Below are 23,080 nucleotides of genomic sequence, written 5' to 3'. Positions count from 1 at the left end.
ATTACATTCCACTAATAACAATTCTCAGTATAACTTTGTTTGCGTTCTGGACATCACTTCTCGTCTACTGAACCTAAATACAAATACTCCATCCATACTGCATGTTCTTGTTTAACATCTCAACCCAAAACCAACGATGTTACCAGTGTCGGACTGGGGCTCCTTGGGTCCCCCTGAGAAGATGATCCTGAGGTCCACCCTCCATCTATACAGTATATAGCATGACCTCTTCTAATTGCATCTTATTCATTTCGCACACAGGACATATGAATGTGTCCGCTCTAAATGTAGTTGACTTCTGCTGGACCTTTGGGGACCATTATTGTATTGGCCCACCTGGTACTCTGTTGGGCCAGTCTGATCATGAACATTGAAGTTGGTTCCACCTTCGCTGCTATAACAGCCTCCATTCTTCTAGGAAAGATTTTTAACTAGACTTTTGAAGACGATGGTTGAGATTCATGTCTATCCGGCTGCCAGATCACTAGTGAGTACCGGCACTGATGTTGGGTGATAAGACCTGGCTCGTGATTATCATAGGTTGGGGCCGGAGCTCTATGCAGTCGAGTTTGGCATTTTTTTAAGACCTCCCTTTGCGTCCAGGGACATTGTCTGTTGAAACAGGCAAAGGACTTCACCAAACTGTTGCCAAAAAGTTGAAAGCCCTCAAGTATCTTGAATTTCATTGCATACTGGAACATTATTTTTCTCTTTACTGGAAATGAGAGGTCCAAACCATGAAAACAACCAGTAGACGTAACAGTTGGCACTACATACGTGGTCAAGATGTGTCCTCCTGGCATCTTCCGTTGCCCAGAATTTGAACCCGATCTCGATTAAAAGTCGGAAAATGGTGGTCAAGGGGCAGTAGATATTCTCTTTAAAGTTCTAATATGATTATAATAATCAGATGACGTTTGCTATACCAGTCATCTAAGAGTAACTTTCACAGACCGTACTAGCGTAGAACTTGACCAGGCCGATGAGTTGGTTGGTTCCTCGAAAATTAACAAAAACAAGAAGTATTTTCACCGTGACAAAATCCCATCAATTTGACTCATTTAGCTCCCGTATTATTAACCCTCTAACCCCTCGGTAGCTTTCCATCGAATTAACCAGCAGCCCAGGACTTCAGTTGCTCTTCAGGCATTGGGTAGTGAAGCAGTTAACGGACGTCGCTCTACAACATCTGTCTTACACTGATTTTCTCATAGCCCAGTTGCACGATCGCGTATAAAAATTCTATTCCCTGTCTGTATGCCTCTGCTTTTCATTTGATTCTCTCAGCGGAAATGTTTTATGATGGAATTACTGGCAGCGTGCCGGAGTGACTGCATTGTCAGGGTGCCAAATGAAACAGGCAGCCGAATGAGAGCCGGAGGAAAGATGCACCGAAGAACACACAAAAGACTAAAACCTAATAACTATAACCCCGTCAATACAACCAGCGGGTACAAAAAAAGACAACACATCAATCCCCAGGAAATAAACCTTGGAAGTCAAGGTCAAGTGCGCACAGGGTCTTTGTAGGTGACTTTGTGGACCAGATTTAGCCTAAAGGTGTGGTCGGCTGAAGACAACCCCTGTCCATAGGGCATATGGACATCTTGGAGCAGGTTCCCCTGCTCAGGACCCTCCACTATGAGCCATAACGGAAAACCACTCTGCAAGAGTGGCTCCCATTCTGGAGGACTAAAGCCGTCCATCTATTACATGGACGGCCATTCATCCTCCATGTATTACTACATTTCTGGACAGAGAAGGCTTCCCCCGCAAAATCCGCGCCGCTTCAGTATGAAAGATGTTGTGTTTGTGGAGACAGCTCCTTTAAATGGTTTTATGAGATTTTCCCCCAAACAGCGCCACTCTCGTCTGTGGGTTGTATCTGGTATTACAGCTCAACCCAACTTATTTAAATGCAGCTGTGATTCAATACCGAGCACAGCTCATAGACAAGAGTGGCGCTGTTTCTCAAAAAAAACAAAAAAAAAACACAGAGCTTTGATCCAATCTGATGCAACCCCTTGAAGTTGCCCATTCATGGCTCAACAAACCAATGGGACAAATATCGGACATATGGTGGAGAGGAGGATATCGAGCATCTTAAATGATATTGTGCATGAGGGTTTTGAAATAGTTGGAGACCCTCTACACCAGGGGTCACTAATCTGTGGCTCTCCAGATCATACGCCAGAATCGAGTTTTCCTTATTAAGCATAGATGAGAAAACGGAAGAAGAGATTTCATCGGTTGCTATGAGTTTCTATTTCGTAAGAATAACGGAGTAGCCAGAGCTCAGGGGCAGGAAGTGTTATCATGGGGAATCAGGCTGCAAAGTTCTTCTAACAGGAGACATATCACTTTAACCAAAGACAATTCAACCGGACAATTCAAGGACAGTCGGCCTATTCGGCAAAGGGCCGCCAAGAGGAAATATTCATGTGGCGCAATCTTATGATCACAATTGGTAAATTCAGCACAACCACAATGTAAATTACCATTAGGTCTCATGGCAGAGCCATTCACGAGGAGCCTGGAGGCACATGGAGTCCGCACACTGGCACTCTGTGCCACCCACTTTATGCCGCATTTGTACCGCGCCCAATTCTCCCCTAGAATATCTTTATCATACAGCATCTAATGGAACATGGGCCTCACAGATGAAATCTGAGACATATAGAGGTAGAGGCAGCCTCATAGACTTCTATGGGCGCCATATTACGGCTCGACAAAACAGTCGTGTGCATGAGCCCTAAGGGTATGTTCACACATTATTTATTGTCTCGACTACGGGAACATAGTCTGTATACAGGTGTCAAATAGTCTGTCAATACTCCAGCGTAAGGCCGGATTCACGCGAGCGTGTGCGTTTTGCGCACGCAAAAAACGCTGCGTTTTGCGTGCAAAATGTCCACAAAAGCTCCATGTGTCATGAGCATATGATGCGAGGCTGCGTGATTTTCGCGCAGCCGCCATCATTATGACACTCTGTTTGTATGTTTGTAGCACGTGGTGCTTTTCTGTTTTCATTCATAGTTTTTCAATGGGTGCGTGGAGCGCGAAACACGGCCAAATATAGGACATGTCATGAGTTTCACGCAGCGGACACACGCTGCGTGAAATTCACTGACAGTCTGAACGGCCCCATTCATTAACATAGGTCCGTGCGAAGCGCGTGAAAATCATACGCGTAGCACGGACGTTTTATACGTTCGTCTGAATAAGCCCTAAGGTTGTGACGGTCAGACAAGGCAAGGAACAAACCTAAGGAGCAAACGTCCTAAGGTGCAGCCATCGATATCTATAGAATTCCTCGCGTCTAGTGGGGCTTGTCCTTGCTTGCCCTTGTCTGTCTGTACTAGACTTGACGGTTTCAGGCTAAATGCCAAGTCTTGTATGTAATAGGGTGATCTGGTGTTGACATGCAGTTGTGTTATAAACCACTAAATAAGTAGGTGCTCCGTAAAAGAAAGGCTTAAAGGAACACTCCGGGCAAAACTGATACACGGGGGGGATTTACTAAGCTAAATGCACCAGAATTTTGGCTCAATTTGCACCAGATGTGTTAGACACTTTTTACGCTTCGATATACAGTTTCGAAAAGTGTCTATAAAAGGGATGTGGTTTATCAAAAATGGGGAGTGGCTTAAATGTGCCTAAGTGCTGCAAAATTGCCGCGAGAGTTTGGGGCAAGATATTGGACTAAAGCAAGCCAACCAAGAGGAGGCGTAAGGAAGAGAACATGTCTAGCAAAACGCGCCCAACTTTTTATACATGTGATAAATTTGGCGCATCTTCTGCCTCAAAGTGTTACGCCCAGTGCAGGGCCTAAGGGGGCAATATATCACCATCAGATGATCACTGGGATTTCTAGTCTCTTTAAACAGGGTCATATGCCCCCCTTGGAGCTAATCTCTTAAAGAGTCCTAGACCTACAAAGTCTAGAGCGCTCTCCAGAGACGAGACTTGAAGCTCCGGGGCCCCCCATGGGAACAAAGAGGGGTACCCTTCTATGTGTTAGATGGGCGCCTCAAGAATAAAGGTTTTGCACCCCTACAGTTACACCTCCGGTACCCTCTTTAATGATGTGGTTTGCCCTCTTAGATGCCCAACTGATGCACATTTTTGAACCTTGGAAGAGCCTACCATCTTGGCGTTGTAATCTATGTGCTTCCCATATTAACATACCAGTGTGGGGTGCCGTAAAATCATTTCTTTTTGCAATCAAATATTTTTAGACTTTAGAACCTACAAAAATGTCTCCAGTTCTTGACGATCGCATCTTGGCTGCGCAGCTTTCCGTCCCTTCCACCAGAGTTTCTCCTCTGAATGTTAAAGGGTTCGTCCTATTATCTTAGCTATTTATATCAGGACAATTACTGGAGGAGCAGCCGGACGTCCCAAGTGACCTCGTGTGAAGATACCGCCCCCGGCCAGCCCTGCCATGTAATGCTCCATCCACATTTTTGGGGATTAAGGAATCGTGCTCCAGCTGCCTGTGGGAACAAGGCCTGAAAATCTGCTCCAGGTGAGTCCAACCGCACAATGCACACAGTAATGCGTAAAGGTCTACGCCGAATTAGACGCTCGTCACATACAATTTTTAGAAACTTTTGCTTTCTCAGGGCGTGTAAATATTTGCAAAAGTCATCATCCAAATCCAATAATATTCCACTCTGATAGCAAGATATGTTTTGTAGATTATTGAGATATTACTATCCCTAAAACTATGGTGTAAAGATGGTAGTTGAAGGGAGTTGTTAAAAAGGCGCGTTTTACATCAATGGGAAAACGCATTGTAGTGCATATGACGCATTTTTTTTTACACTTGCATGTTTAATAAACGCGTCGTGTAAATAAAGAAGCGTCTGCTGAATTCTTGGCACGTAAAACGCACTGAAAATTAACTGAAAACGTGCCTAATTCCCATAGTCAATGGGAGTCCGAATTACGTGCTTTGCAAAAACTCTAGCGTTTTTTACGCATTTATACGTCGTTTTTTTTTAGCGTTAAGTGAACATGTCCTTAATGTCGAGCATTTTCACCTGTCTAACAGTCAGGACATAAAATCTACGCTTGCCAAATTTGCACCATTTCCACCTATTATACTTAAGGGTAAGGCCACACGGAGCGGCCCTGACAAGATCTCGACGCGGCCAACAACCACGCCGGCACCATGTTCGCTGTCAAATACCCTGTTAATTGCCGCGTGTTATTGCAGGTAAATCGTCCCCCTACCTGCAAAATCATGCAGCCCTATATTAATACATCCTTTATGGTGCCGGCGCGGTAGTTGGCCGTGTTGCGACCATGTTAGGGCCACTCCGTTTGGCCTTACCCTTATAAATCTAGCCTAAACTATGTCTCCATGATACCACACGCACTTTCCAAATTTTCTAGTTCCAAGAATTCTCGCAAATTTTTTCACAAAATTTTTGCACGTCATCATTTGTGACATTTTAGAGGTGCAGTTTACGCCAAAAACAGGCGTAAATGTGGGACGTTCACTCTTCGAATGGATTTGTACGTCTTCCAGCCTACAGTTTCGTACTGAGGTATGGTTAGATAATGACTTGTGCTGCCTGATGTGAAGCGGCTTGGAGAGGACCCTAATATCCGAAAACTCTGTGTACGGGCACTAGAAGGCGGCAACATAGGCAGAGGGTAGAGCCCTAAACATTGTACCGTCCAACAGTCCATGGGTGATGTAGCAGATGGAGGAAGTTATTTCTTCTCCAGTTTTAGACTCCATTCCTCCTCTTCCTGCACACAGGTTGAATTTGCTGCTGAAATCTCTGCAGCAAACCTAACCCAGATACCGCATGGTATTCCAACCGAAAGTCCGCACCAAATCGAGTTTGAACTAGTGCGGACTTTCGGACGGAAAATCTGCAGCAATTACGCTTGGGGCTTAAAGGTTTGTACAGGATTAGGAAAACATGGCTGCTTTCTTGCAGAAACAGCGCCACTCCTGTCCATGGGTTGTGTCTGGTATTGCAGCTCAGCTCCACTAAAGAGCGGCAAAACCACACACAACCTGTGGACAGCTGTGGCGCTGTTTTTGGAAGAAAGCAGCCATGTTTTTCTAATCCTGTACAAACTTTAGGGACTTTTTATGACTATAATCGGCATGCAGTGACGAGTGTGTGGGGGGTGTATGTAATATATGTGGTGGCGGCCGTGCCCTTGGCACCAGGTTCACCTGTGAGTAGTTTGTGTCAGGGTTTATATCTGTGTCTCTGTTCTTGTCCTCAGGCCAGTAGGGAATGGGACGATGCTCGAAGAAGTTGCAAATTCACACGTGAAAGCCAAATGTAACACTTGTTATTTAACCTCTCCAGGAGGACTCGGCGATGTGTCTGAAGGAATCTCCGGCAGCCAAATCCTGAGTTCCTGGAGAAGCCTCAGACCAAGAAGCAGCGGGCAAAGAACGGGGGAAGATCCCTGAAATACCCTGCAGGGAAGTAAGAGGTAAGAGCAGGAGACCACAGGGTGGGGACGTCATCGTGGCCAATGCATGAAGTAACCACCAAGGGTGGAGTCCTTAAATCTGACAATGTCTTTTGTTAGGAACTACGAAAACTGCAAACACCACACGGATCAGTTCATGAAAACAACGGGGACTTCCAAACCGTAAGTTGTAACTATTATCATCAGCTTGTAAAGTTGTGATCCAGACATTTGTACTGAACCCTTCAGCCTCTTGTATTTCTTCATTGACACTTTATATCATTGTGGAATGTTTGTGCCTTGTTGTATTTTATACGTTTTTGTTGGGTTTTTTTTTTGTTTCTTAAAGCAGCAGTTGTAGGAAATGTCCCTTAAAGGGTAACTAAACGTTTGACAAACTTCTGACATGTCATAGTGACATGTCCGAAGTTTTGATTGGTGGGGGTCCGAACACTGAGACCCCCACCAATCGCTCAAACGAAGCGGCAGAAGCGCTCAGCCGATTCGTTTCTGTTCGGCTTTTTCTGGAAAGCCGATGTATCGGAGTACGGGCTCCTAGACTTTCTATTGAGTCCGTTCTCCGATACATTGATTTCCGGGAAAAGCCGAACAGACACGAAACGGCTGAGCGCTCACACGTTTGTCAATCGTTTAGTTACCCATTTCCAAAATGGCATCCCACCAATCACGAGAATGGTGGTCCCAAACCCCCTGTTCGTCCCCACTGCTCGACCACCGCTCCATTCAAACTCCTCCTCACTGGAGTCGATCAGTGAGGAGGGACAGGAAGTTCGGGACCACCATTCTCCCGATCGGTGGGGATACCAGTAGTGGGGCTCCCAGCGATCAGACAATTATCACCTATCCTGTGGATTTTTGGATCAACCCCTTTAAGGCTAACGCTATTGAAGTCACTGTAGCCGGCCAGCGATTGGCTGCTGAGGTTATGTGTTGAGATGACGTCATTAGTGTAGCAGAGTAAACAAATTCTTGCAGGAACCGGATGGCAGAGGTTTTGTAAGAAGACACCCCTTTATCTACCAATCGGGGGTGGGATGGTCTTCTCCTCTCTGGGTAAAACTTATTTTATGGGAAAATTGTCGCAAATTTTTTTCTTAGCCACGCAACTTCAATGCATCTTTTTTCAAATCTGTTATATGTGTCGCAAAACAAAGCGCATGTCTTTTTGAAATATAGTGCCACGTCACTCGCGTTCTTTTTCTAACGCCGCTTTTACGTCTTTACGTTAATGGCCAGCTTTAGTTTTCCTCTGGCACTCCTTGGCATTCTAGGGTTAATTCACAGCTTCGCAGTCTGTTTTATATTCAAGATTTCAGCAAGTTATACGCAGCAGTAGCAGAACTCTTTAAAGGACGTCGACAAGGAATTTTTTTCCTGCCTCTGCTGAGAGCGTTTTGTCTTGGAATATAAAGAGCGGTGAGTGGCGACCGGCCGCGGTGCATATGGTTGCCGGCTATAGATTAGTAGCTGTTGTTAAACTACAACTCCCAGCATACCCTGACAGCTTGCTTTAGCAAAAGCTGTGTTCCTTCAAGGAAAGGTTTAGGAACTCCTTCACACAGGGCTTTTTTTCTGGCATTTTTTGGAGAAAAACGTCACATCCAGAGTGTGCTGCGGTTTATAAAACCGTCACTGAACACAAAAAGACCACGAAAATGGCGCAAAACAAATCGCTTTGTATGTAGAGTTTTCTATATTTCACGATAGACTTTAAATTAAGATCTGACTGCAGTGTTTTTTTCCCTGAAATAAAAATACAGTGAAAATTGCCAACGAAACCGCCACGAAAAACGCACCAAAGTGCTGTGTGTGAATCCGGCCTTCAGCTGGCTTAACACAAGGGGTTGTCCAGCACTAGAAAAATATGGCATCTTACTTTTGAAAATAGCGCCACACCTGTGCACTGGTTGTGTTTGGTATTGCAACCCAGCCCCATTAACTTCAATGGAGCTGAGCTGCAATACCAGACACAACCATAAGCAGAAGCGTAACTTAAAGCTCCTGGGCCCCCCCCATGAAAAATCTGTAACAACCCCCACCCCTACTATCACATGTCACATGTAGCCCTATTGTATTCATGTATTAGATGGCCCGCTGGGCCCCCTATGGCACCGGGGCTGAAGTGCCACTGCAACCACTGAAGTTTGGCTGCTGTTAATAAACCTGATGGCGATATCTATTAAACATGTCTAAATACAGACTGCCAGCTGCCATTTGTAGCTGCCTGTAGCTTTAGCTGGTAATGGCCACTGACTACAGACTGCCATAAAATTGTCAATGTCAGTATTTAGTGGGGAATGGGGGGAAATTTTGAATGCAGGTTCAATTTAATCCTTTTGTCACACTCAGGGCTGATGCCAACGGCTATGCCCTGTACGGTTGCATGGTATTTTTGACCCTTAGGCACTTCTCATGCCGTTGTATGGTGCCTCTATGAGAATAACACCTAAATTTGACGTGCGGTAGAGCATGCCACTTTTTTTTCAGGCGGATAATCAAATTTGAAATATAGAATTTTATGGACACCACCCGGATCCATAATACGACCTTCTGTATGAGGCCTAACATAGAAAGACTGAAGCATCAGATACAGTTCTCTATGGAACATCCTTCAGACCACTTTGTTCTCCTTGGCATTGTAGTAGGAACGTTCTTTTTGTCTTGCTAAACATCCTAAAAATTTAAAATTCCCACATCATTTCCTGCCTAGAGCAGTTGTATATGGTAGTAAGAAAATAGGTGAGTAGGTGATCGGTGGTCAGAGGTAGATAAGCCACAACTCTCGTGCCGTCATTATCAAGATGTTCTTACTAAACCCTTTGTAGGAACAACAGTTAAAGGGGTTTTCCAGTAAGGTCCTTCATGACTGGAGTTACCACTGGACACGACAGCAAACATTGGCCACACATGAGCAGCCCTCAGCTCTTATCATGAACTTCTGGTCTTCTAGTCACGTTCGACAGGTTGGACTTCAACTTGACTGATCCTATTGTTTTCCCAGAGATAAGTAAAAGCCAATGTGTCGTACCTACTCATCTCCCTCCACTCGACTAAGAGTCAAGTCACCACAATAACGTTGGTTGAAGACATTACAATAATATTTCCACCGCCTAGCTAACTTTCTATGGTCATGTCATCTCTATGGTCATGGAACTAGATGCCAACCCTACCATCCCTCTTCCACCACCACCATGGACCTCGTAGTAGTGGCATGGCCTACCACTATCACATACCTCAAGATCTACATCTAAATGCCATCGATATTTGACCTAAAGTAGGCAAGGAACTCAACAAGGAAATATCAGATAAACCACCTTTCTCTACTAGCCCCGGAGTCATCTTCTGTCTGGGTCCTCAGAGATGATCTTTCCTTCCAAGATCTTAATTAGACCATGATTGATCTTGAACGCTCCATCTCATCTGGATGACTGCTTATATCTGACTGTTATTGTAGCCAGGGGATTATTTCCACATGACTACAGCTAGTTACGAGAGCTGGACTAGGAGCTGTGAACATGCTTGGAGACATTTGAAGGTGTCGATGCATTCATGCTTGATAAGCCTTCCATCTGGTATTCCACTCAGACAATTTCATTTTCTCCGGCTATGTTTTCAATTCCCCAAAATCATTGTCTAGTCCCTTTGTATGTTCTTGGGGAGCAGAATACTCAACACCTTCAAAAAAATCCCATTGTTGGAATTTCCAAAAATGTTATTCTGGGTCTGGTTGTATGAAGTCTGTTGATTATTTTTTTATTTGATTTTATCTTCTGTACATAGAGGCTCAGAGTAACATAACCAGAGGCCTTTGAGCTCAAGGTGCGAGTGCTAGACCTGGACTACATTCCCGGCTATACTGCCCCAACCATTTAAGAAGCCCACTGTCAACTGGTATAGGAAAATAAACCGGACTTAGCTCATAACAAAAGGAAGATATGTAGTGTTCATTCTCAGATAGTCAACGGCCGGTGGTCAACACCAAAGGGGCGGGGGGCATAACAAATCTTAATGCTAAAGGGGATAGAACCAACCACGTATTGGCCCCTCCTCCGAGGGGCCCATAGCAGCCACATGGTCTGCCTTGTCAGTGGCACATTCAGCTTGTGGAAGAGTAATTGTCGCATATTTGATTGTTTAATGGGATTATTTATGACCTGATTTGTGGTGGTCCAAAGGTGAAAACCATAGCACGATCCATGATTGTTTTCTGGCTTTCCAGTGGGAAAAATAACGTCTAGCAGTGGCTCCCTGGTGGTCCAGTGGTAGTCCTGGGGGTTGTTTATTAAGTGTCTGTCTATTGTCATTGATATTACTAGTGTTGTTTCCTGAGATCACTGCTATGAATTTGGGATATTAAACCGAAGACCTCCAATAATCTGTGAACACTGTTGCGGCTGCGGTCACGGACCACAACCACCTCTTACCTGCCTCCCGTAGGTCCTCCTCGTCCTGCCGACGTCTCCCTCCCCGGAGATGGCGGCACATGCGTCCCCTCTGTCCCGCAGTGGTCACTAGAGGGTGCGTGCGCACTGGTTCTCGGCCTTAAATGCCCAGCGCGCATATGTAATGAATGAATTATGCTCTGAGCACCTTAAACTATAAAAAGGGCCCTGTCCTTTCGATCCTTGCCTGTGCGTTGTTTGTAATTCCCATGTTAGTCTTGCAAATGGTCCCTTAGTATTACCCTGCTCCCTGTGTTCCCGTGCCCTGCTACCTGTATCCTGTATCCCGTGCTGTGTTATTGTGCCTGAGCCTGTTTAATAATTGGAGTCGTGTCCTGCTGCTCCTGCTGTCATCTGCCACGTCTGGCACAAACTACTGCTCCTGCTGTCATCCGCCACGTCTGGTGCAAACTGCTGCACCTGCTGTCATCCGCCACGTCTGGCGCAAACTGCTGCACCTGCTGTCATCCGCCACGTCTGGCGCAACCTGCCACATCCACCTCCATCCGTGCTAAAGCCCCTGCCAATTGTCTGGACTATCTCAGGTGCTTTTGTGCTACGTACTTCTTGTATAGACTTGTGCATTGACTGTGACTTGGCCAGCTGCCTCTCCGCTACGGCGGAGCGGCCTAGTGGGTCCAGAAACCCCTAGATCGTGACAAACCCGCTCAGGCCTGTCCTTACTATATAACTACATACATAAATTTATGCACCTAGGGCAAAATATAAAGGTTCTTATACACAGGCCACTGGGAGTAATAAGTAAAATAAAGTGACTTTCAAGAGAGGTGTGAGGACAATTAGTAGCAATCGGCACCTCTGTGTTTCCTAATTCTTCCTATTTCCTCTGTCTCTAGCAGCTGCAAATGAAATGGACAGATCAAAATACTATCAGAACAGGCATTATAAAACTGAAATGATGGGGGCAAAACCCCCAGAAAATCTATAAAAATATTAACATATTCTGCATGGAGACATTTTCTACTCCACAAGATGCAGTTGTTGGTAGTCAAGGAGCCAGTACGTCAAGTGACATTGCTTCGAGACGTGACAACACACCTGATGATCGAAGCTATCTCACCCTCAATATGGTGGAGAAGTTGTAGCCAACATGTAGGTCAGGTGGCACTTGTGTAATACCAGTTTACAGACTGTTGGGATGTCCTGTTGCTATATGCTAAATGGGACCATGCAGTCAATACCTTAGAAGATGAGACCACCTCCAACTGTACTCATATGTGTGTGCTTAATGTCTTCATCTAATGGGCCTACATAAAGAGAGGTCCATGTAAACATCTTATGAGGTTCATGTCCATATGTGGTGGCAACATCCCACCTATTCATGAGTCCTCCTAACCATAAAGTTTGACCCTGATTGACCCTCTTCCCTTGACCTTAGACCCTAGACATTTTTGGGGCTGTATAGAGAAGTCCCGTGGCCTGCCATAGTCAAAACTAAATCTCCACACTCTTGTGGAGATCCAATGTTGTCACCAGAGGAGTAACATGAAGTTCCTGGGCCCAAATACAAACTTTATTACTGGGCCGCCCACCCACCATGTGCCATTTATAATACTGGTGTCTTGTTATGTGACAGATGTGTCTTAGGGTCTCCTCAGGCATCAGGGCCCGGAAGTGACTTCTACCACGGCACCCCCTATAGCTACGCTCCTGGATTGTCATTCTCATAGAACACAATTATTACACACTACCAGAACTTTCGGACCTGGCTATCAGAGAGAAGATGATGACGTCCGGGACTATCATGGCTGCAGAATTGGAAGTGACCATGGAAAAACCAGCATCCCATCCCATCCCACTACCAGGTTCCCTTTAAAACTACTTTTGTGAATACACTTTTGTAGCATAACATTGACTGATTGATCTTAATCAATTTCAATACAGAAGATGATGGTTGTGAAATCTTGGCACCACTTGACACGTCTCAAGGGCATATTTTGGGTGGATCATACAAGTTAATAAATAAGCACAATCTAATGTTCGGAAGTATTGTGCAAACAACGTAGATGATCGTGTCTTGTTCAAACATCTTCTAGGCAGAAGGTACAATGTTGTTATTCCTTGAACCGGACATTTAGTAGAGCCCCGGTTTAGTAGCTAGACCGGAGAGATGGTGCAAAGAACGTCTCTTGTTCTGGGGGACTTGGAGCGAACCCTTTAAATGGGTGAAGCCATTTATAACTTTCTCTGGTCATCTGTCCTCCAGTCGAAACAACGCCATCAAATTGACTCAACATTACAATCTGGTTGTGCAAAAATCTATATGGAGATCTACCAGGCTTGGGTATCCAGACATGAACAGCTGAATGGTTACTTTGCTACCCTGTGGTCCTAGGGTGACATCTGCTTGGGGTTGTCCAGGACTATTAAAACATGGCAGCTTTCTTCCAAAACAACCCCACGCCTGCCTACAGGATGTGTTTGGTATTGCAGCTCAGCCTCATTCACTTTAATAGAGCGGAGCTGCGATACCAGGCACAACCCATGGATAGCTGTGCTGCCGTTTCTGGAAGAAAGCTGCCATGTTTTTCTAATCCTGGACAACCCCTTTAAAATCCTTTTCCCTGCGCAAAGATTTTGTTTGCTACCCTAGCCCTGTATCTAATTCCCTGGCCAAGGCAGCGTGGCTTTTTTGGCACCTTCCAGAACCCAGGCCACATGCCCCACCAGCGCCCCTCTAGCTTCTTGAATGGGGTAATGAGCGATAAAAATGTTTAGCGTGGAGATAACTTCAGAATTGATGAGGTTGAGGTCCTCCAGAGGTTCTGGGATAGGGCCCAGACATGGGAAATTTGGCAAGAAACGCATCGTATGTCATATAATATATGCAAACAAACTCACCCTTCAATAATATGTGATCCTTTTATCACTAGACTGGATGGGACGGTTCTTAAGTGGAATTTGAAGGTCACAGAAAGGAGGCAGCTCCGGCCACGTAGGAAGAATTTTGCCGTACAGCAAAACAAATCTAAGCAAAAATGTGAAGTCCTTGACCTTGGGTTTAGAAAACAAGATCTGATCCTCGTGTTTCTATGTAATTAACTGTCTGTAAACTTCATCATCTCAGCCGCATGTAAATATGTCTGTTCCCATCCTACACTTTATTATTCGTAAATGTTTTTGCTATTTAAAGGCGTTCTCCAGTTTGGGAAATCCCTTCTTGTTAGAACGGTCCCTTGATGATCAGCTGATCATAGGATGGCCTGTTGGTGTAACCTGTGGAAGAACCTGGTGGTAAGCGTTCAATTCCCCTGCAGCGCCACCACAGGAGAAATAGAGCATTACACAATTTCAATTGAAATCAATGAACTGTCCATGTATTGCGTAGACATTCCAGGTCCTCCAGAGCAAGAGATGTTCCTTTTAGTTGTTCTTGCCTGGATTTCCAGGCCACTTTTATAATTTTTGGAAGAACAACAGCACTTCAAACAGAGAATGAGCATATGCTCTACTAAATGTCCTAATTGTACCTGTGACAAACATGGTGGGGATCAGAGGACCTGGACCTCTTTTGCCGGTAGAAGGTCTTACGGACTGGTATATGTCTCAATGTCTGGATTTGCTGTCCCTTTAAGCAGTTTTTGCATTATTCTAGTCTTCTCCAGTAATTTCAGACAAAATAAAAATGTCTTCTGTCTATGAACATGTATTATAAATTCAGCAAACAGAAGAACGGAACAGCGGGAACAAGGAACAACCTGTTCATCATCTTCTGCTTTGTTTTATTCACATACAGCCAGCATGTGTGCAGCAAGCGGAAATGGGACTCAGAGGGTTATTTTCTAAAATTCCTTCTCTCGGAAAACTCAAACTTTTCTTGTGATAAGTTTGAACAGGAGGAACACACCTGCCATACGAAAGCGGAGAGGATTATCTCCTGGACTGCCATGGCGCTAATGCCTTAAAGCGAACCGCAAGCACCGACTGTTTTCAAAAGCTCAATCAATAACAGATGGGATCTGAGGGAAATTGTCCCGCAGCTAGGTTTGGAAGTTTTTTGAGTCTACACAAACTGCTCCTGGGGGGCAAAAGTGGTTTATAGAAACTGAGGGATCCTAATATGAAAGGGCATCCTTATCCAAGGCGGGTGGTATGCTAAATATTTATCTGCTGGATACCAGGGCGTTTATTGGCGAACGTCTTGTAATGGATGGAGATCACCTGAAAAATATCACTTCTTAATGAACGCAACTGGGCTCTGCTACATCCGCATTAGATGCAGCAAAGGAAGAATGAAAGGCTCTGTTCACATCTGCATTGTTGCTTTCTGTTGCAGTTTTCTGCACCTTTGACTGCAATTGTAGTCCAGCTTGCAGCTCTATTCTAATGGTATGTTCACACGCACGTAAACGCCCCCCCCCCCAAAAACGGCTGAATAAACGGAAGCAGGACGCCTCCAAACATCTGCCCATTGATTTGACGGGACGTTTTTTTTTTTTTAAAAACACCCCGTAAAAAAAAGTTCTTGTCACTTCTTGAGCAGTTTTTGGAGCCGTTTTTCATTGAGTCAATAAAAAATGCCTCAAAAAACGTTTGTGGTTTAAAAAACGGCTGAAAATCAGAGGATGTTTTCCCTTGAAAACAGCTCCGTATTTTACTGTCGTTTTTCGTTTTGTGTGTGAACATACCCTTACTGGTAAACCAAGATAACCCTGATGGAACCGCTCCCATCTAGACTTGTTTGACATCTCTTGAAAGAGAACAGTGGATCAGGCGGGAGGCATCAGAGATGTTAATAAGGCCTAGACGGGAGGAGTTGCCTGCAGAAGAAATGCCCAGCGGACACTTTGAGAGTAATTTGCATATGACTCAGGAGTTGTTAAAACTTTTTTTGAGGTTTAGGGTCGTCAAAACTGATGACCGGTTCCGTTTAGAGGACGTGTCACTAGGTCATATAAGCTGAACTGGTTTACTGACCTGAATAGTGCTGTCTCCCTGATTCTAGCTTTTTTTTCTCCTGGACCACCCCATTCCAGAGATATGGCCTACTATTATGTTGGCTCCCTATAGGCTAATTTTCTGTAGTTAGCCAAAGGGGTGGAGCTAGCTTTACTGCCTGTTATGCTGACGAATCAGCGCGAGGCAGCTTGAAGGTAGTTCACGCCTTGTTGGCTAACTACAGCAAATTAGCATATAGTGAGCCACCAAAACTTTGGCCATATCTCTGGACTGGGGCGGGGGGACCAGAGGAAAAAAAAACGCACTGGAATCAGGGAGGCAGCGCTATTCAGATCAGTAAACCAATTCAACTAATATCACCTAGGGACAGGTTCTCTTTAATGCAATGATAATATAATGCTGATATATAGACCATATATATCGAGAGTTGTATGGAGGGATACTTTTTAGTTCTCCTCCCATCATGTATCTATCCCTGGCTTTGACCTAAAGTGGTCTTCATTTATGGTCTATAGTAGTGGTTGGCAACTGCGGGGTGATCACTCTGCGACCTCTGTAGTCACTCTCCATAGTGAACTGAAGATCATTGCTCCTGTTCCTCTCAGAGACTATGATGGAGAGTGTCTCTGCATGGGTGGTCTTCTCTTCGCTGCAAACGGGGAACATGAGAATGTCATTTTGGATCCACGGATGGAGTCAAGAGCTACGAAGCCCCTATAATGTGATGACCACCTCTGGTCTTTTGGATTTTGTAAGGTTAAACTCAAACAAGTTCTCCACAACTTAAAAAATTACATGTGGTCACAGTTTATAATGTATTATGTGATGCTGTTTGGTCCTCTAGAGCCTTCCTTATCTGTGGTCGCTTTCATGGTTACATACGTGGAAAAATTTACAAGTCCATCAAGTTTATCCTTAAGAAACAATCACAGCCTTGCGCTTAAGAAATATGGGCCAAATTACTTCTATGGGTGCTATGTTATGACTCTGAGTTGCTGCATGGGCCAATAGACTTCTATGGGTGCCGTATTATGGCTGAGTTACAGAATGGGCCAATAGACTTCTATGGGTGCTATATTATGACTCAGTTACGGTATAGGCCAATAGACTTCTATGGGTGCTATATTAAGACTCAGAGTTATGGTATAGGCCAATAGACTTCTATGGGAGCTATATTATGGCTCTAAAGTACAATATGGGCCAATAGATTTCTATGGGTGCTGTAGGAATCCTGGCATGTACAGAGTTGTATTATGGCCTTCTGCATTAGACCTAAAGGTGATTTCAGTGGAGTTCCCCTTTGAGTGTTTGGTGGTCTCCAATTGGTAATTGGTCGGAGTAGCCAATGTGCGGCCAGAATACCCAATCTACAACAGTTGTCAATTTACAATGAGAACTTATGGCTTGAAAACGGAATCTTTTTTTAACCTCGACATAAACAAAAAGAACAAAAAAAAAGTGTAATTCGACATCTGGACTTGTGTTCTTCAAATAGAGCAGTCACGTCTACACTAAATATTTGTAGGAATGTTTTCTGAATTTTCTTTTTTATGTCAAAGTAGTATGAGATATTGCAGAAAAGAGGGGGCCCATAGCAAAGATTAAACTGCGTCCTCCATTATAGTGCCAGGTATTGCCACCCAGAACAGAAGTTTCTTTACCCCCTTTACGTCCTTTTCATGACCCTTGGGCCCCTGCTAACAATGTAGCTCCTCTAGAGAGGGGAGTCCTGTACAGGTTTTCCCCACCTAATCGTAAAGGGGATGTGACCAAACAGCTATATATGGCTACTATTGACCTGAAAAAGACTTGCATACAAATCAGCCCTCTAGTGGTGGCAGAAGGGAGCTGAAATTTTTACAATTATGTAATGTTCTGTTCTCGATATAAAACAATATATTCACTATTACTATTATTATTTCAGCAAAGCCAAAAAGTCCTGTGATGCATTTCCCGGTGGTCGTCATCTTTGCAACTCTTATGTCTGTTGATGCTGCTGCACCAAGAACATTTCTATGGCAAGAAGTTGGAAACCCCTCATGTGTCCGCTGCTGCGGAGCCTCAGAGGAGCCAGCAGAGCCCCTAAAGAAGAGCCGAGTGAAGGAATATGTTGTCTACCCAATGCCAAGAGTCCAGCCTCGTATAGAGATGACTATTCTCAAAGGTGAAGCACTTCATGGCTTGTATGCTCATAGAGAGTCTCATACCTGAGTCATATCATGGCTAGATTGACGTTAAATCCCTTACAGTGCTAAGTAGTGACTAGATCATGGAGTGACAACCATATCAACCAGATGACCCAGGAGACCCCTATAAATTGTAGTTACAGAGTCAACATAGGGGTTGTTTTATCAAGATAACTCCTTTTTGAAAAACAGAAGGATGGTGACACAGGTCTTGCATTTTTGTTGTTTTTGGAGGGTGCCCTAACCGGTCAGGATTATTTAGATTACCATGTCCAAAAAATTCACAAAAAGTTGCTCACATGTCCTAACCGTCTATTATCATTTGTCATGTCGTGTCCTAAAGAAGAACTGTCAGTAAATAATTGCATTCCCTATAAAATAACAATTCTGGATCATATTTTCTCATAACTCTGCATTGTGCTGTTTTTTTGTTATTCCTCCTTAAAGTTTATGAATAAATTAAAAAAAATTGGGTGTCACCAGTTAGGGGTGTGTCCCTACACAGACTGACACTGTCCAATCAGTGCTGACAGAGTGAAACTGTAGGGACACGCCCCTTTGACAAGGGTAATTGGTAACACCCAGTTTTCAATTTATTCATAAATTTCTAGGTGGAATAACAGAGGAACGGCACAAAGCAGAGTTATAAGAAAATATGTTCCAGAATCTTGATTTCATGGGGAATACAAGGATTGACTAATATAGACATGTCAGGAGACAGGTCCTCTAAGAAAACTAAATTTGATGCATTTGAAACCATTTTCCAGGTGACCAGGGAGAAATGGGTGACAAAGGGCCTCCGGGAATCTCAGGAAAAGAAGGTGAACGAGGACCACTAGGAACATCAGGGATGAAGGGTCAAAAGGGCCAAACAGGTCCACCAGGGAACTCCTGCAAGATCCAATATGCAGCGTTTTCCGTGGCTCGTCGTAAATCCATACACAGTATCGAATATTTCCAGACTGTTGTATTTGACACTGAGTTTGTGAACCTGTATGAACACTTCAACATGTTCTCAGGAACCTTCGTCTGCTACATTCCTGGGATCTACTTCTTTAACCTCAATGTACACACGTGGAACTTAAAGGAGACCTATCTACATATAATGAAGAACAGTGAAGAGATCGCCATATTGTACGCACAGCCGAGTGACCGCAGTATCATGCAGAGTCAGAGTCTTATGCTCCAGCTGAAGGAGAAGGATGAGGTTTGGGTGAGAATGTTCAAGAGAGAACGAGAGAACGCGTTATACAACGATGAGACCGATGTCTATATTATCTTCAATGGCTACCTGGTCAAGGCAATGGATGACTGAGTATTTATATTACCCAAAAAGCATCATTGACCACCATGTTGGGCTAGAGTCAGACCAAAATTTGTACCCAAAGTCTACTGCTTCAGTACAATTATCATCAGAATGAATCTTCTCATTGATACATTGTACATAATAAATATTATTTTATTATGATTATTCACATACGATAGATTTATCATTTCAGGTAAACAGATATAACAGCTTTTGGTTACATTTTTATTTTGGTCATAAAGGGCAGTGGTAGTTATATTCTTGTATATAGGGGCAGTATTATAGTAGTTATATTCTTGTATATAGGGGCAGTATTATAGTAGTTATATTCGTGTATATAGGAGCAGTATTATAGTAGTGATATATTCTTGTATATAGGGGCAGTATTATAGTAGTTATATTCTTGTATATAGGAGCAGTATTATAGTAGTTATATTCTTGTATATAGGGGCAGAATTATAGTAGTTATTCTTGTATATAGGGGCAGTATTATAGTAGTTATATTCTTGTATATAGGAGCAGTATTAGGGCATGACCACACATGGCGGAATTCCTCCGCAACTGTCCGCATCAATGCCGCACAGAATCTGCGTTGCAGATTCTGCAGCGGATCTGCACAAAATGTGCAGAAAATTGATGCGGACTGGCCGCTGCGGACTGCAGGAAAAGTGCTTCTCTTCTCCCTATTCAGTGCAGGATAGAGAGAAGGGACAGCACTTTCCCTAGTGAAAGTAAAAGAAATTCATACTTACCGCCCGTTGTCTTGGTGACGCGTCCCTCTTTCGGCATCCGGCCCGACCTCCCTGGATGACGCTCCAGTCCATGTGACCGCTGCAGCCTGTGCTTGGCCTGTGATTGGCTGCAGCCGTCACTTACACTGAAACGTCATCCTGGGAGGCCGGACTGGAGACAGACGCAGGGAGTTCTCGGTAAGTATGAACTTATATTTTTTTTTACAGATACATGTATATTGAGATCGGTAGTCACTGTCCCGGGTGCAGAAACAGTTACTGCCGATCGCGTAACTCTTTCAGCACCCTGGACAGTGACTATTTACAGACGTCTCCTAGCAACGCTCCCGTCATTACGGGAGCCCCATTGACTTCCTCAGTCTGGCTGTAGACCTAGAAATACATAGGTCCAGCCAGAATGAAGAAATGTCATGGTAGTAAAACGAATACGCTCCGCAGCACACATAAGATCTGCGGACTTCATTGCGGAATTTTGACTCTCCATTGAAGTCAATGGAGAAATTCCGCCATGAGTCCGCCACTGCTCCGCAACAGACAGAGCATGCTGCGGACACCAAATTCCGCTCCGCAGCCTATGCTCCGCAGCGGAATTGTACGCATCGTGTAAACGAACACTGCTAAATTAAAGTGAAAGTCAATGGAGAAACGGCTCCGCTGCGGATTAACGCTGCGGAGTGTCCGCAGCGGAATTTAAGTGAAATTCCGCTATGTGTGAACCCGCCCAAATAGTAGTTATATTCTTGTATATAGGGGGCAGTATTATAGTAGTTATATTCTTGTATATTGGAGCAGTATTATAGTAGTTATATTCTTGTATATAGGGGGCAGTATTATAGTAGTTATATTCTTGTATATAGGGGGCAGTATTATAGTAGTTATATGCTTGTATATAGGGGGCAGTATTATAGTAGTTATATTCTTGTATATAGGGGCAGTATTATAGTAGTTATATTCTTGTACATAGGGGGCAGTATTATAGTAGTTATATTCTTGTATATAGGGGCAGTATTATAGTAGTTATATTCTTGTACATAGGGGGCAGTATTATAGTAGTTATATTCTTGTATATAGGAGCAGTATTATAGTAGTTATATTCTTGTATATAGGGGGCAGTATTATAGTAGTTATATTCTTGTATATAGGGGGCAGTATTATAGTAGTTATATTCTTGTATATAGGGGCAGTATTATAGTAGTTATATTCTTGTACATAGGGGGCAGTATTATAGTAGTTATATTCTTGTATATAGGGGGCAGTATTATAGTAGTTATATTCTTGTATATAGGGGCAGTATTATAGTAGTTATATTCTTGTATATAGGGGCAGTATTATAGTAGTTATATTCTTGTATATAGGGGCAGTATTATAGTAGTTATATTCTTGTATATAGGGGGCAGTATTATAGTAGTTATATTCTTGTATATAGGGGGCAGTATTATAGTAGTTATATTCTTGTACATAGGGGGCAGTATTATAGTAGATATATTCTTGTACATAGGGGGCAGTATTATAGTAGTTATATTCTTGTATATAGGGGGCAGTATTATAGTAGTTATATTATTGTATATAGGGGGCAGTATTATAGTAGTTATATTCTTGTATATAGGGGGCAGTATTATAGTAGTTATATTCTTGTATATAGGGGCAGTATTATAGTAGTTATATTCTTGTAAATAGAGGGCAGTATTATAGTAGTTATATTCTTGTATATAGGGGCAGTATTATAGTAGTTATATTCTTCTATATAGGGGTAGTATTATAGTAGTTATATTCTTGTATATAAGGGCAGTATTATAGTAGTTATATTCTTGTATATATGAGGCAGTATTATAGTAGGTATATTCTTGTACATAGGAGGCAGTATTACAGTAGTTACATTCTTGTACATAGGGGGCAGTATTATAATATTTATATTCTTGTATATAGGGGCAGTATTATAGTAGTTATATTCTTGTACATAGGGGGCAGTGTTATAGTAGTTATATTTTTGTATATAGGAGCAGTATTATAGTAGTTATATTCTTGTATATAGGGGCAGTATTATAGTAGTTATATTCTTGTATATAGGGGCAGTATTATAGTAGTTATATTGTTGTACGTAGGGGGCAGTATTATAGTAGTTATATTCTTGTATATAGGGGGCAGTATTATAGTAGTTATATTCTTGTATATAGGCTCAGTATTATAGTAGTTATATTCCTGTATATAGGGGCAGTATTATAGTAGTTATATTCTTGTATATAGGAGGCAGTATTATAGTAGTTATATTCTTGTACATAGGGGGGCAGTATTATAGTAGTTATATTCTTGTACATACGGGGCAGTGTTATAGTAGTTATATTCTTGTACATAGGGGGCAGTATTATAGGAGTTATATTCTTGTACATAGGGGGCAGTATTATAGTAGTTATATTCTTATATATAGGGGCAGTATTATAGTAGTTATATTCTTGTATATAGGGGGCAGTATTAGTAGTTATATTCTTGTATATAGGGGGCAGTATTATAGTAGTTATATTCTTGTATATAGGGGCAGTATTATAGTAGTTATATTCTTGTATATAGGGGGCATTATTATAGTAGTTATATTCTTGTATATAGGAGCAGTATTATAGTAGTTATATTCTTGTATATAGGGGCAGTATTATAGTAGTTATATTCTTGTATATAGGGGGCATTATTATAGTAGTTATATTCTTGTATATAGGAGCAGTATTATAGTAGTTATATTCTTGTATATAAGGAGCAGTATTATAGTAGTTATATTCTTGTATATAGGAGCAGTATTATAATAGTTATATTCTTGTATATGGGGGCAGTATTATAGTAGTTATATTCTTGTATATAGGGGGCATTATTATAGTAGTTATATTCTTGTATATAGGAGCAGTATTATAGTAGTTATATTCTTGTATATAAGGAGCAGTATTATAGTAGTTATATTCTTGTATATAGGAGCAGTATTATAATAGTTATATTCTTGTATATGGGGGCAGTATTATA

At 42.8% G+C, this 23,080-nt stretch overlaps 1 protein-coding gene across 1 annotated transcript; it reads left to right on the top strand.

The window, feature by feature from the left end:
• The first annotated feature begins 4,447 nt into the window (after positions 1-4,447).
• C1QTNF8 (C1q and TNF related 8) lies at positions 4,448-19,490 on the top strand. Its single transcript, XM_075831454.1, has 5 exons — positions 4,448-4,528; positions 6,342-6,471; positions 6,571-6,633; positions 17,758-17,997; positions 18,787-19,490. Exons 4-5 carry the CDS (start codon positions 17,778-17,780, stop codon positions 19,332-19,334), a joined length of 768 nt encoding a protein of 255 aa, XP_075687569.1. The 5' UTR covers positions 4,448-4,528; positions 6,342-6,471; positions 6,571-6,633; positions 17,758-17,777; the 3' UTR covers positions 19,335-19,490.
• The last annotated feature ends 3,590 nt before the right edge of the window (positions 19,491-23,080 follow it).

The sequence above is a fragment of the Rhinoderma darwinii genome, chromosome 6, assembly GCF_050947455.1.
Source record: "Rhinoderma darwinii isolate aRhiDar2 chromosome 6, aRhiDar2.hap1, whole genome shotgun sequence".
Classification (NCBI taxonomy): Eukaryota; Metazoa; Chordata; class Amphibia; order Anura; family Rhinodermatidae; genus Rhinoderma; species Rhinoderma darwinii.
This window is presented reverse-complemented; position numbering and strand designations above follow the sequence as displayed.